The sequence below is a fragment of the Lasiosphaeria miniovina genome (genome assembly GCF_030549165.1).
Source record: "Lasiosphaeria miniovina strain SMH2392-1A chromosome Unknown B0T26scaffold_9, whole genome shotgun sequence".
NCBI lineage: Eukaryota > Fungi > Ascomycota > Sordariomycetes > Sordariales > Lasiosphaeriaceae > Lasiosphaeria > Lasiosphaeria miniovina.
In genome coordinates, this window is record NW_026848228.1 from 812,112 (window position 1) to 826,650 (window position 14,539).

A 14,539-nucleotide genomic window follows, 5' to 3' on the forward strand; every position below is an offset into this window, starting at 1 on the left:
AATAATCTGAAGCCGCGTCGTCAAAGTAGTATATAATTAATAATCTTGAGAACGGCTTTGTTACAGAGTTCTAGTTAGTTAGACCTGTATATCTCTCATGTGGTAGCGGTAACCACACAAACTAGAAACCAGATTGTATTAACAACATGTAGGCCACAGGAATGCGAAACTGTGGAAGCTCTATTTCCAAGGTCACGAGTTTAGCCCTCTCCTAAAGTTTATTCTCACATGACATATCTTCTCTATTATGTTCAAATTTCTATGAACTAAGACAGGGGATATCTACCAGGTAGTAAAGAGAGTGTGAACGGGGAAGCCTTGGAGCAAACCCACAACACAGGAACTGCAGTTTCGTTGCAAACAGAACTAATTTCCCGGATAAATTTGCTTGCTCTAACATACGTTAGCACTTATTGATCTCTATTTTCTCGATTTAACTTCTTCAAGCGGACTAAATAATGAACTCTATCCTTTGTCACTTGTTTACCTGCGTCTTACCCCTTTTCCTCCCTTCACCCCCAAGGAAGCCGACGCTAGCCTTGACTTTCCGTCAATTCAGTAATTATATGTGTGTACATGTGTCAGCGTGCAATAGGGAGTTAGTAGGTGGCAGAGAGTTTGCCGTGCCGAGTTCCGAGAGCCGAGAGAGTGATGCAGAGCGAGCGGCGGCGGCGGGGTCCGACAACGGCTTTTTTTTCTTCGTGTCTTTTCTGGTTTATACTTTCGAGGTGTTCATTTCCAGGATCCTAAAAGCTTTGGCTCATTGGCTGTTTCGTGCTGGCTGTCTGTAATCTAAGGTGCTTATTTACATTTTTCCAGTTTGTGCGATTGCGATTGATGATTGGGGGTTCGCTGACGGGTTGTGTCACGATTGTCACTCTGGCGTGTTGTTAGTAAGGTTGCAATGACTGGCTCAAGTGAGTGTGTGTGTCCGTTTCCGTCCACCGCTGTCTTACTTACCTAAGGCAAAGGCAAGGTAACCACAACAACCTGCCTAACCAAAGAGGCAAAGCTAAGGTACTCACTCAGAACCGTAAATCCTTCTGATCTCTCCGTCACACGTTCCACCTAGTCTCGTAAATAGGCAACCTGGCTTCCGTTTCAAAAGAAAAAGTCGATGACATGGATTTTTTCTTCATTGACTCTTAGGTAATTGGGCCTCGTCGTTGGCTGGTCGCAAAACTCTGTCGTGACGGCAAAACTTCCTTCTAGGCAACATTTTTTTCACCACGCCGCCCCCTCTTACTTCCGAAACTCTAAAGGAGAAAAGGGGGGGAAGAGGGGGAGGGGGCCAGGAGGCACTTGCTGACGCGTGAAAAAAAATTGGGACAAAGATAGATGAATCGCATAGCACAAGACACAAAGCTCTAGTATAACAAAATTACAATGCCTACATACTGGACGCACCTAAGTGGATGAGCATGTATGGATGTGTGGATGTATGTAGGGACTTGTATGCGCATCATATCACATCACCGCCGCTCCCTCGCTTCAAACCTTCCCTCGCTCACCGACACACACAAACACCTCACCCCCATATTGCACTCTCTCCTTGCTATTGTCCGCGGCCGAAGTATCTAGCTGCTGGCTGTGGGCTTGAGGCATAGACGCAACGGAAAGGCAAGGGCCATGTCGTGCCACCCCATGTATGTGCCTATGCCATGCCATGCCGGCCGGGGCGAGACAAGGCGAGACAGGAACTTATCAGGCCGAGAAGCAAAACAAACAAGGCCGAAAAAAAGATCAGGCAGATTTTTTTGTCAGCAACCCCACAAAGCCTAGTTCCAGCCTTTGTCAGAAAGAAGGGGAATAGAAGGGGGGGGGGGCATTAGCATCAGCATAAGCAACTAATTGTGTCAGCAACGTGGCCTTCCTTTTCGGTCCCTCTTTTGTTATTGCATTGCCTGCTTATCTATCCAGTTGGCCACTTTTGAGAGAGAGAGAGTGTGTGTGTGCGTGTGCGTGTGCGTGCGTGTGCGTGCGTGTGCGTGCGTGTGTGCGTGTGCGTGTGTGTGTTTGTGCGTGTGTGCAGCGTGTGAGTTAGTTTGTAAGTAAGTGTTTGTTCAGGTTCCGGCCATCCCCCCACCCCACGTCCCGCGCGCCGTGCCGTGAATGACATGACACAAACTCGCCATGTCTCTCGGCCTATTTGTCTGCGATGTGTCTCGCTCTCTCAGTCAATGCATGATTTTTCTTTCAAAAAGGAACCCGGAAGGAACGGCAACGCCGGCAGATGGCGTCAAGCCACATACTGTACTCATTCTTTCCTTCCGCCCCCTCGCTCCCCTCTAATATCTTTTCTACGAGAAAGGAGACGACCACAGCAAGAGAGAGCCGGGCCGCTTTTGTTCACACTGTTCGGATCTGGGGTTTGTATGTAGTGTAATGTAGCCCAAGTACCCCATAGGTAATGTAATTGAGGCACATAGATACCCCGTGAGTGTGTAGCACGGGGGGCGGATGTATGTTGTGCTATCTTGGGGCGTAGAGAAATGGCAATGTGTGCCATGGGGGATAAGAGGGGGCGGCAGCTCCCGGGGCGGTGGGGTGGGACCCTGTCTTGTCTTCACCTGACAAAGAGCGGAACCGATATCCGGGCCTTTTCGAAGTCCCGCCGCGCCGCGCGCCGAATGCTGATCCGTGCCAAGCCCCCTTGCCTCATTCGGGTCCGGAATACGGATTACATGTCATCAACCGAGCCTGGGGGAATAAGGAGAGAAAGGGAATAAAAAACTGTCTGCTTTGCAGTTGGCGTGCCGAGAAGAGTAAGCACAGAAGCAACGCAGCTTCCGGCGGGAGAAAACAAGAAAAAGAACAGGTCAAGTTGTGGGATGCAGGAAAGAGGCTAGGGAGAGAAACGAGGGCCGTGACTTGCATAAACTTCACTCGAGTGGCTTGCCTGCCGGTTTCCTCCCCCCCCCTTTTCTTCCATCATTCGGTGTCTTAGACACTCCTACCCTTCACTGGAAGGTGGCCTAGTGATGGATACAGAAGGTGGCGTCCTTATGCCCCGCGTAGGCCTTGTTGCATACCACGGCAGGCTTCAAATCCTATGATCGCGACTTGCGCATGCGCAGACCCTTGGAAGGTTGACGGATTAGCATCGGAATAGCTGCATCATGTCTCGCCCAAGTCGCTCCTTTCTCTTGTCCTCGGCACCGACGGAGGCGCCAAAGGAGGACCATTGGTTAAACTTCATGATCGACAAGAGATAACCGTAGAAGGATCCGATTATCCCGTCTCATGAGGTTTTTTTGAAAGGAAATTCCGCCCCCGGCCGAGCCAAAGGTCTTGCCGAGCCGTGGCACCGACACGTCCGAAATAGGGCTGAGCGGGAGCCCAGAGGAAAAAACGCTGGTAACTTACACCGCTTCCGCAGATGAGCGGTCAGGCAGGAGAAAGGAAGATCTCGGGCCTGTCAAGGGCTGTCTGTCCGTTCGTCTGCCAACCTTAAACGGCCGTTTGGGAAGCTACGCGCACACCCACGCCGCCTTGCTTGCTTTCCCCACGCTGCTCCCTTTCCCCAAACTGGGGGGTCCAGGCCGAATCCGACCAACGAGAGTGGAGGGGAAAAGAAGAAGCCCAGACGAACGACGAGTCACAGCACTTGCATCATGTGCCAGGTATTGGTCGCTGATTAACGGCCCCCGGTCCATCTGCCGAAGCAGACAGCGTCGATCATAGCTCCATTGGGAATTGGGTTTCTCGGGGACCATCCCATTAGGCTGTGCCGGGGTTGGAAGCGAGGACGCCCGTTATCATGACAAAGCAAACCAGTCGCTTGACAAGGACCGTAGTACAGTACCCAGTACGTCCAGTACGAGGGACAGAGAGGGAAGCATTCCGAAAAAAAGAGGTTGCAAAATCCGCATGGCTGCGGTCAAGCACAAAAGTCTCTGAGAACAAAAGGACGACGAAAGAAAGAACGAAGACCTAGAACGAGTACGTAATGAGCGTTCCGATTTCCATCCTTCTAAAATAAGGACTCTGCATCTCATGCGACAGGGACAAACCGTTGAGCGGCCTCTGCGGCAGCAAGGAACGTGTTCCCTGGGGCCTGCATCGCTTCAGTGGTCACGGCCCCCAAGCAAGCCCAAGGTGCGCAGCCAGCCGTGCTTGCTTTCCATGTTCCAGGAACCGACCAGGGAGGACTGACTGCGATGGACCGGAGGCGCTGCTATGGACCGGAGGCGATGAAACAATCAATCACGGTCAATCAACCAGCTGCGCATCGGTTGGCAAAGGACCGACCTAATGGCGGGTTTGAACTTTGAAGACCTGCATCTCAGCAAGTCTCGACCGGTGCGTGCGTGGATTGGCCAATAATCGAGGCCGGCTGCTGTGGTGGTGCAACGCTGACAACCCTTTGGTCGCCACCATCCATGTATCTCTCGCTAATGGAGAGCTACACGTACCCTAGTCCTGGTGATCCAGTCTACTAGCTATAACCGGGTCGATAACGCAAATCTCCGGTCAAACTAGCCTGCGAAAGCAACCGGGCAGCGCAGCCGATTGTGGCCGTTGCAGGCTGTTGGCCTTTTTGGCGAGTCGTGCCACGTAGTTTCGGACGGCGTGGGCCGAGCATCAAATGTGCCAATGCCAGGATGGGACCCTCTCTCCTGCGGCGCGGGGAGGTTTGCGCAGCTGTTAACATCGCCCTGAGGGGTAAGGCTGGCTTCAACCGACGGTTGGGGATAGTTGCTTTTCGTTTTGTCTCCAACGAGCTATCTTGCTCTCTGGGGGAGCACAAAAGAGGCTAGATGCAAAGGCTTAAAACGCAAGAGGCACGAAAGAAGCCGACCGAGTTCGGAACTTAGCATCAAGAGGAAAAAAAATACCGGGTCCAGTGTAGCAAGGGATCGAAATGACGAACAAGCTAATTAGTAACGGATTACCTTAGGCTAGTTTTGTGCCTCTGAGGCTCTAAGCATCATCTTCTAAGACCCTGAGGTGTCGTAATCGCGCAGGCTGTCGCAATTCCGGTCTCTTAGACAAGGCCCAAGTGCGGGAGCGAAAGCAAGCCCGGGGAGCAAGACTTGGCGGGTGGGTGACAGCCCGAAAAGTTCCCGGGGGCTCTCTCCAGGGGCTGTCACCCAAGGGAGGGGAGGGCACGGATGGTTTGACGGGGCTCACGTTCTGTTTTCGAGACGATTTTAGTCCCGAAACCTTATTTAGACATCAACAACCTACCTGGGCCTGGCCTGTCGCTTCATGCTGTGCACACCAGACACTAGCCTATCTGAGCAGGCTGAGGATCCAGCAATTAATGGGTCCATTTCCGGCTATTGCCCCGTGGGGTCACTTGGGGGTGAGATCCGAGCTCCCCATTCCTACTGCCCGGCTCGGAATTCCTGCGGCCGCCCAAGGGGAACATGGAAAGGGCCGGTTTCGCAAAATCCGATTATCTCCATCACGTCGTACAGAAACAAACCAAACCTACAGGCCAGGTTGATGTGGGTAAGGTGGTCGGTCGTTGGCTGTGTGATCGAACCCGTGTCAAGGTTTCGACCATCTGTGCCTTCTCGTCGCGGTTTCACTCGAGGCAGAGTGACGTTGGCCGCAGACTCATCGAGGGTTGAATTTCTCGTGTGACCGCATCGATCTTGCTTCAACGCGGTGCGGATCGCTGTTGTGCTTCCTGCTGGCGGTTGTTGGACGGGCCAGGGCGCTGCGGGGAGATTCCCAAGCCTCCATCTGTGCGCGTGTTCCACTCTTTCGGGACTCCTCCATGTCTAGGGCGGGGACGGGTCACTACTCGTAGTAACGTTAGTCGTTGGTCGTGTGGACGAGCCACGCAAAAATTCAACACTAGCGTACCGGGCGAGATGGGACCAACCCGGCCCATCGGCCCCACTTATAGCCACCTCCCGCTTTGGTTGTCGGGACGACCAAGAATCATGAATCCAGGGAGTCAATCCTCACCACCAACTCTAGTTAGCGCCGGCAATCTTCACCAACACTCCGCTGCTTGGCGCTCTCAATGGCTTTTTTTAACCTGTTGCCAACGTGCTGGCATCCCGGGCTCCCTGTGCTGTATTTGCCTCCACGCTACGAGTGTCAATCCTCAGCGGCGTGGCGGAATGGCTGTGTGCCGGGACACTTGGCCGTGGCCAGACCCGTGCAGAGCTTGGACCGATGGGCAACGCGGCCGCTTGGCACCCGGGGTTTGGGTGAATGAATTGTGATTCGTGCGTGATTCGTACCCGGGACGAAGGAATTAAAGCGGAGCGAAGGAATTAAAGACTCACGCGCGCAGATCAGCAGGGATGATGCAAACTCCCAAAGCGCGACGTGTCTTGATGTTTTGGCCGTTCTCAGCTGCACGGGAGCGTTGTGAGCGGTCTGCTCTTTCGATTCTCTGTCGGAAGCTCGAGTCCGAATGCACAGCTCATGCAAGTCATCATCAATATTGGCCGCGGCTCGTCCCTTCGCTGATAGTTTTCGACCCATCGTCAGATCTGTATTACTGTGTGGTGGTCCGGCCCGGCTGATCTTGGCTAAGCAATCGGTGTGTATGGAATATGGATGGGGGTGGCGGGGCAGAGGAGAGAAAGGAAAAAACATTATTATCCGCATGTAGAAGAGGTGAAAAGATTCGCCAAAGATTGTCTTCTAATTAAGGTAAGTATGGGTCTGTTGGCTCAGGTACGGCGCGGTATGCACGCCAACGGCAGCGCAGGAAGCCCTGTCCGGCAACTTTTGCCGGGGGCAAGGGAAGTGATGTTCTGTTCTTTTCGTCGTTCAGTGTTAATATTTCTCAAAGGATTGAAGCCAAGAGCCAAAAGGAATAAAACCCGAAAAAGAGAAGAATGTAGGCCTATCAAGTTTCGCTGCATCGACTGGTCGGTTATTGGTTATTGCAAAGTCGGCTGCTGCAGCTGCCGTCTATAGGTGGGTGTGCGCACGTAATTTGTGTGCTGCAGCTTACCCCCCTCTCCGAAAGGCGTGCATGTCCCTACCCCTGTCTCCAAACGAAGGCCTCTCCCCCCGCCAACTTTCCACAGTGCTATAGAAGATGCTCTCTTCCAGTGGGCTCTTTGCGTTTTAGGCTATCAGTCATGCTGCTAGCCTTCTTGCCATCGCCGGGCTTAAGCGTAGGAAGAACACTCTTACTGGACTAAGGAACCTCGGGTGGTAGTAAGCAAGACGCTTGGGTAAGGTACGGCACTTTCTCACTGTACGAATACCTAGAATGCTTGTCTTGTATTTCAACGGACGGCTGCCTTGGTTTTAATTTCATTTAGAGTTCTGCACCGTGCACCATGATCTGCCCGGCCCCCCAGGGGGCATGAACTTGGGAAGGTGGTCATCCTCTTGCACGACGGCAGCTTGCAACGGCAGTTTTGGGGCAACCGCACGACCGCGACCGCAAGTGCGGCCGTGACCGCAAGTTACCGCGACCGCAAGTTGAGCGCAAGTTCCTGATCAGCCTTGCCGTGTTAGTCAATGCGGGTGCCGTGTGGGTGGGTGTCAGTGTTGCGAAGTGTGCTCGCGCGTGTGTGTGTGGGAGGGCAACAAGTCAGAGTTGCGCATATAGAGAGAGAGAGATGTGTCGAGGCCAATCTGCATGCGTGCATCCATGGTGGTGAAGAGTACGCTGAGGCATAGATAGACGTGGTTTGTGTTTGTGTCACGCGAGGTTGGGCTTGATCGTTACACCAACCTAACTCACCAAGGTACCAGGTACCCACTCGGTATGTGTACCTGCGGTAGCCTGAGGGGTTCCGCGCAGCTAAAATTGCGCTGCTGCACTACATAAGGTACATGCACCTAAGGCAGGTGCTTGATTCTGGGCCTTGCCCCCCTATCTCCCTCGAAAGATCGTCCATTGCGGCGCAATTGCTGCCTCTTCGCCTTGGAGCGGCAGACAGATCCACAGACGTTCAGGGATTCCCGCATCCTACTCGTATGGTCGCCCCACGGGTCCTTCCGCCCCGAGTTTGGTCAGCAAACTTCTGCAACACGTAGTAAAGAGCTCGAATCCCGGTCTCTTTCGCTCCAGGGGAGAACCCCGCCTTCTCCAGATGTTTCCCGTCAGTTGGTTCTAGTTCTGACCCACTCGCCCACCAGCCCACCAGCCCACCAGCCCACCCTCCGTTACTTTATCTTCTTTGCTTTGTTTCCATTGGCTTCCGACCGTGCAAAGGTCCGAGGAGTCGGACCTGAGAGAAACGAATGTGCGAGTCTACCTTACCTACCTAGTTAGCTACCTTGGGTAGTAGCCGTAGTGTTGGCGAGTCTGAGGAGAATAAGGCAGAAAACCGAGGTTCGACTACAAGAAAGATGGGACGAGACGGTGCAACGTGCAGCGGGGAAAGACGCAGCCTGCGGGGCCCGGTGAAAACTGTAAGCGCTTCTTTTCTTTCTCTTGCTCTCTTTCGTCTGGACTGTACTACCTTGGCTCCGAGGTTAGGTGGAGGTTAGGCGGCTCGACTTTAGTGCCAAGGCGCCTTGACCTATCAACGCACCTCGAGCGAATCCTCCGTCGCCGGCCAACACGTCTGTGTCACATCGGTACAAGCCTGATTTGGGGTTGCTGCCGCGAGTCTCATAACTCCTGCGCCTCTCTCATTGACGTACGTTGCCAAGAAAAAAAAATTGTTGGATACAGACATGACCGTGATGGGTGATAATGAACATGCTCATAACGATGGTTTGGAGAAGAAGGAAAAGGCAACGAAGAGGGGAAAATTGACTAGATGAGAAAAGAAAGACAACACACACACTACCCAGAGACGAGGACACTGGGACAAAGTCCCAACGACCTGAAGTCTCCTGGGAAGGAAAAAAAAAGTCCCAGCCGCCACTTTGACCTGGGGTGGGGTGTGTGTCTGCATCGCGGCAAAAATGTCTCCCAACTACCAACTTCACCTTGTTCGAGGTCCCACCTGCGACTTCCGAGTTCCAACTTGTCCATTTTTAATCCCCTCCCCTTCCCCCTCCCCCCCTGCACTGCCCTGTTCCATAATCCTCCCTCTCAGCCAAGGCAGAAGAGAGAAGAGCAAGGTATAGGGAAAGAGAGAGTGGAAGAAACTCCCTGCCCAAAAGAAAACAAAAAAGAAAGAAAACAAACGCGATGGGAGAAAATTGATGCACCTGGGTATCCTTGCAAATGCCATATTTCGTTGACCCCTTTGTCCCTGGCCCCATGTCCCTTTGAATCCTTTTTAAATTCCTAAAAGGAAGGAAATGGAAATAAAAGTAAGAAAGTAAAAGAACAAAAAGGTAGAAAGATTTGCCTGCAAAACCCGTGATGCTCTTGTTGCTTGCTTGCTTGCTTGCTCGCGACTGCACCGCCGACCCGACCCCTGCCTGGTCCATCCCAAACAGTCGTTGGTTCAGAGCGCTGGGTACGTCAGCCGTGACAGGCATGTTCCGAAAAGCGTCATTAGTATTGTGTCCCGTGTTCCATGCCCCAATTCCCATATTCCCATATTCCCATATTCCCATGTTCCATATCCCATGTCCCGTCTCTTGCGCCAATTCCCTGACGCCCAAGGCCCAGACCGGGTTTCTAGACAACGTTCGTAAAATTCGAAGTTGGAGAATCGAAAAGCGAAAGAAGGAAAAAAGAAACCTATTCTCAAAATGAAACAATTGTAAACCCGTAAATGCATACACCCCGAGAGGCCCTTGCCTGCCATCCTGTTTTTTTGTCTGTTTCTGTGCTTGCATGTGTGGGTGCTATCTTTTCTCCCTTCCCTCTTTCTCTCGTCATGATTTCGTAATACGTTCGTTTGTATGCAAGCTCTCTACCGTCGAACGCGGATCGGATTGCCGTCGGGAGGGGCGTTTTGGAATATTGTGCATGTAGTAGTGCGGTAAGGTCATGTCGTCTTCTCGATCCGCCGCGCTAGGTCATGTTCATGGTCGAAGAGGGCTGAGCGGTTGTCGGGTAGTATCCGCTAGAGCCCGGCTTGCCCTCGAACCTCCCGCAGCGCTGCGAGGAGTAGAACGAATTAGGGTAGAACAGGCTTGGCAGGGTGCCCTCCATTTCGGGCTTAACTTTTATCGGGTCGTAAACCCCAGCCATGGCCGAGTTCGTGTTGCTTTCGTGCTCGCTGCGGCCGTGCGCAAACATTTCAACCTGGTGATGCCTCGGATCTTGCTCCCCCTCGAACAGGGCAGAGGGGAAGTATTGGTATCCCTTCGTCTCTGTGATCGCTTTGGCTTCTTCGGGCGAGATCATTGGCTCCATGGTGAGTTCTTGGTGGTGTCGTGTGTTCCCGTAGCCGTGCCTGGGGTCGTACCCAGATGCATAGCTGCTCTGCATCATCGACGAACTCGAGGAATATTCCCCTGGTCCCATTAGGCCCGAAGAGTAGCCGCCGCCGCCAATGCTACCACCGCCAGAGCCTCCTGGTCCACTGCTTGTGCTTCCTCTCCTCTCTGACTGATAATGACCTGGAGACCGGCCGCGTACAATCATCTTAGCCGACTTTCTGTAGGCAATTTTGACAAACGGGTCTGAGCCCCCTTGACCCCCTAGGTCGCCCCAAAGCTCGACAATGAGATGGTAGTACTGTTGCGCGGCTCTGCGCTTCCCGTTGTTCGCTGTCGCCTGCTTGAATTGGATGCGCTCAAACGTGTGCTCGGTCGGTAGAGGGCTCGAGGGCTGCCCGTAGCCCTCGTAGCCTCTTGGCGATGTGATCCCTTCGTTTGGGCCTCCGTACATACCGAGGGGGTGGTGGCTCGCCTGCGCGGGTTTTGGTGCTAGCCGCACCTTCTCTGGCTTCGCGACTGGTCCTTTGTCTCGTTTTGGCGTGTGCTGGACCAAGTCGATGGAATGTGTGTCGTTCTCGGCCACGACGGCTGAGATACACATGGCAAAGCCGTATACCTGGCAGACCTGCTGCGTCCCCGGCTGTGTGAATTGCATGGGCATAGGCCCATTGGACGAGGGCGAGATCGAATAAGAGCAAGTGCATGAAAAGTAGTTGCGCCTGTAACACGTCCACTCATTCTCGGCTAGGAAGAAACCCTTGTCGATGATACCATTGATGTCTAGCTTTACAGGAGTTGCCGGAGAATCGGGAAAGGACAGCTGGCCGAGGACGGTCGTGCTACCGAGGGGTGGGACGTTCTGCTGGCTCTTGGCCCCGTAACTCGCGTCCATCTTGAGGGAACCGTAGGCTACAGGACTAGGTGTTGGTGACAGTGGATGGCGTCGTATGCCTGGGAAGGAAGGGGAGCGCGGGATGTGCTGGTCCGGCTGCCTTCTGTAGGCGGGCGTAGCCGAAGAGTAGATATCTCGCGTGCTGAGCTGGGTCCCTGGATGTGGTAATGCGGTGGAGCGGGATGCATGTGCCATTCCCGGGCCAGGAGTGCTACTGCCACACATGTAAGTCCCATGAGCTCTGGGAAAGATCAGATGTGCCATGAGGGGAGAAAGAGAGTTGCACAAGGGCGGGCACTACGTACTTGGAGCCCAGTCGAGGCCTGACGTCGAGTCCGGAAAATACAGTGGAAGCAGCAGGGTAGAAGTGTCCGCCTTCGGGCGAGTACGCGGTGACAGGCGGGGGGATCGGTGGAATCAGGCTCAAGTATGAGGGTGGCTGAGCCGGAGTCTCTATCGTTGACAAGGAGCTGGCAGAGTCTTGGGTATAGCTACGGTCCGGGTAGTTAGCAGGCGCTGCCGGCCAGATGCTGCCACGCACAGAGCGCTAGCTTTTATCAGATTCCAACATCCGCGGCGCTGTACTTTCGTGGTGTGTTTCCCCTTGCAAAACACCAACAGCACGCAAGTACGACGAGCTTTGTCGTACTGCCAACGGTGGGCGTAGCACAGGGCCAACGGATACAGAATCGGGAGCGCGAGCACAGCACCTGCGGCAACGGGCTAGCGAACCCATGTAGCACGTCCAGCACCGAGGCAAGCACCCATGTCTCTCCGCACCACGATGAGGGGAGAATGAATGAACGGGACGACAGCGGCTGCGCCTGCACTAGACTCGGTTGTTTCCGGGAAGGATGGTGGCTCGCCCGAGAGGCAGATGGGAGGGTGGGAGCAGGAGGGGAAGCAAGTGGGAGGAGAAGCAGGCAGGAGAAGTAAGAAGATCCGGAGGAGAGGCGGTAGGGGCCGGCAGGAGCAGGGCTACTACTAGGAGGGACGAGGAACTAGGGATCTGAACATGTGGCCCGGAGCTTTTGAACGCTTGTTTCCTTATGACCCGGTGGCCTAGAGAGAGAAAGAGAGAGAGAAAGGTGGGGGGGGGGGGGTGATGGAGGAAAAGTAGTTGAAGTGCGGGCTGGTCCTTAAAAAGGGCATAACGCAGAAAATAACAGTGTAAGTGCGGATAGAAGACAGCGATTTGAGGAGTCGGAGCAGCTGTGGTTAAGGTAGAAGAGCAGCGCACTAAGAAAGCCAATGAAAAAATAGACCGTATGGTACGTACCGCATGTCACTAGAAGCTGGTATGTCGAGGTAGTCCAGCCCAGAACAAGAGGGCGGCGAGGGCTCGAAATCCTGCTAAGCGTGGTTGTCAGAGCACCGTTGCCATTTTACTTGGACTGTCAATGTGCAATGAACAATGGGCAGGCAAATATCGCTCGGAAAGCAGCGCTTTGTCGGTCGCAGGCAAAAATAAAAGAGTTCAAGCAAGACGAGGGCCGAGATTCTTGCGGCGGCACGATCTCAACATGTCTACCAGGCTGCGGTGGGCATATCTGATGGGAGGTCGACCAGTGAGGAGGGGAAAAATAACGGGGGTGTGAATCAAAACCTGTGGCGCATTAAGGTCCTGTTAGCAGAATGCACGCCGACCTCCACAGTGCCGGAGAGCGGACGAGCCAAAGTAACCAGAGCAGCAGCGGGATAAGAACGGGCTGGGCTGGAATAGCGGTGGGGAGGGGGAGGAACAAGCAGAGGCAAGGTAAGTAAGGCCAGGCAGGCAGGCAAGTCAGAGTAGCCAAGCAGGAGGTGGTAGGTACTGGGTAGGTAGGGTGCCGGGAGGGAAACCGGGGACTGCGTCGTGACGACGAGACGAAATGTTTGCTCTGCGCATTCGCCGGCCTCCACTGTTTCTGACGAGCTGCCGCCAGGAGGGGAGGATACAGTGCTTCGACAGAGGGCTGCGGCAAGTAAGGTAAGGTAGGTATGGATGCATGTACAATACAATACATCCAGTACAATGAGGTACCGTTCAGTATGCATAGGTACATGCCTGGCCAGTGCTGGGCGATGGGGGGTGCTGCTTGGGTGCGACTTGCAGTTGGCCGTTTCGAGCGCGGCCAGCCCACTCGGAACCGAGTGCGCCAAGTTTCCACATGGATGGGGTTGAAGGGCCAGAAGTGCGCGCCGCCCCTCAACAGCCGGGATGGCAGAAGCTAAGCTCTCGCGTGAGACAGATGCACACGGCGAGAGTTGGGATCCTGTCCAGTCCAGTCCAGTCCAGTCCAGTCCAGTCCAGTCCTGTCCTGTCCAGTCCAGTCCAGTCCTGTCCTGTCCTGTCCTGCCCTGTATCATGTACGGACTGTACAGTAGGTAAGGTACTCTTGACCGCGACCCCTTTTCCATACGGCCCCGACCTAGGTGCCTAGAGAGGGTACCTTGCGCGAATCAATAACATGGGGAGGAGGAGCGCCCGCAATGCAATAGCGGCCGACGAGGTCAAGGTAGTTGAGGTACTGCTGCGACGAGGGAAAGACGGGGAGAGTCGAGTTGGGGGTTGGGCGCGGGCATCAAGCAGCAAGCAGCAAGCATCAAAACCTAGGGCAAACCCGTACTTTTGGTCGCATCATTACGAGACAGACAACAAAGTCAAGCCAAGTCGGCCGCCATGAATGTATGTATCTCTTCGACCCGCTCATCAGGCGATCGGGAAAACAAGGGCAGGTACGGTACGGTACGGAGGATGGGGAACGGGGGGGGTACCGGGTACCGGGTGGTGCGGAGTGGGACGAGGTGCTGCTCCATGGCTTGAAGGGGGACTGATGGATGCGTGAAAATCGCCAGCCTTGTCGATTTGAGGCCGGCGAAAAACAAAGAAAAAGAAAGACAACAAAACGGCAATTCTGTACAGAAACTTGTGATTGTGGCTTTTTTTGAGGCTGTCACTGACCTTTGGACTTGTTGCCTTCTGTCTGCCCAGTCTGCTGCACGATTGCAGTGGCCCCACCGTTTCCGCTCGTTACCACTCATGCGCATGTGTGTATTTATTATTGATTGCAGTTAAATTGATGTCATCATCGTGGGCCGGCACAGCTGAGGTGTCGAGTTGAGCTTCGGGGTTCTCGCCGCCCGGTTCGACCCGCAGGACCGTCCGAGTACGCAACGACTTCAAACGAGCGGCCGCAAGGCGAAAGGATGGCAACTCGTCAAGTGTCGAAAGAATCATGCAAAGCAAAAACAAACAAATGCAGGCGAGGAAGATGCAGGCGCAAAGACAAGAAGACAAAGAGATACCTTGGGAAGTTGTTGATTCATACGAGATTCCTCTGCTCCGCCGGCGAGCGAGGCGTCGCGATGAACAAGGAAGTTGAGGAGACCGTGCGGCGTCTGCAGGTGATGCTCCCCCCTCGGAGGGGAAGGGGCCCATGG

The 14,539-nt window shown here is 54.1% G+C and overlaps 2 protein-coding genes across 2 annotated transcripts; one reads left to right on the plus strand and one right to left on the minus strand.

Moving 5' to 3' along the window:
* The first annotated feature begins 330 nt into the window (after positions 1 to 330).
* Positions 331 to 878, plus strand: B0T26DRAFT_734729 (uncharacterized protein). The gene has a single exon (XM_060443209.1). It carries the CDS (start codon positions 459 to 461, stop codon positions 789 to 791), a length of 333 nt encoding a protein of 110 aa, XP_060289468.1. The 5' UTR covers positions 331 to 458; the 3' UTR covers positions 792 to 878.
* Positions 879 to 9,853: 8,975 nt separating this feature from the next.
* On the minus strand, positions 9,854 to 11,609 carry B0T26DRAFT_659382 (uncharacterized protein; the record flags this gene model as incomplete). The annotated part of the gene is made up of 2 exons (XM_060438944.1): positions 9,854 to 11,330; positions 11,422 to 11,609. Coding segments are annotated over 2 exons (1,665 nt in total), but the record flags the coding sequence as incomplete, so codon positions are not given.
* Between the last annotated feature and the right edge of the window lie 2,930 nt (positions 11,610 to 14,539).

Coding starts and splice junctions, on each gene's coding strand:
- B0T26DRAFT_734729 (XM_060443209.1), top strand. CDS start 459: ATGAACTCTATCCTTTGTCACTTGTTTACCTGCGTCTTACCCCTTTTC.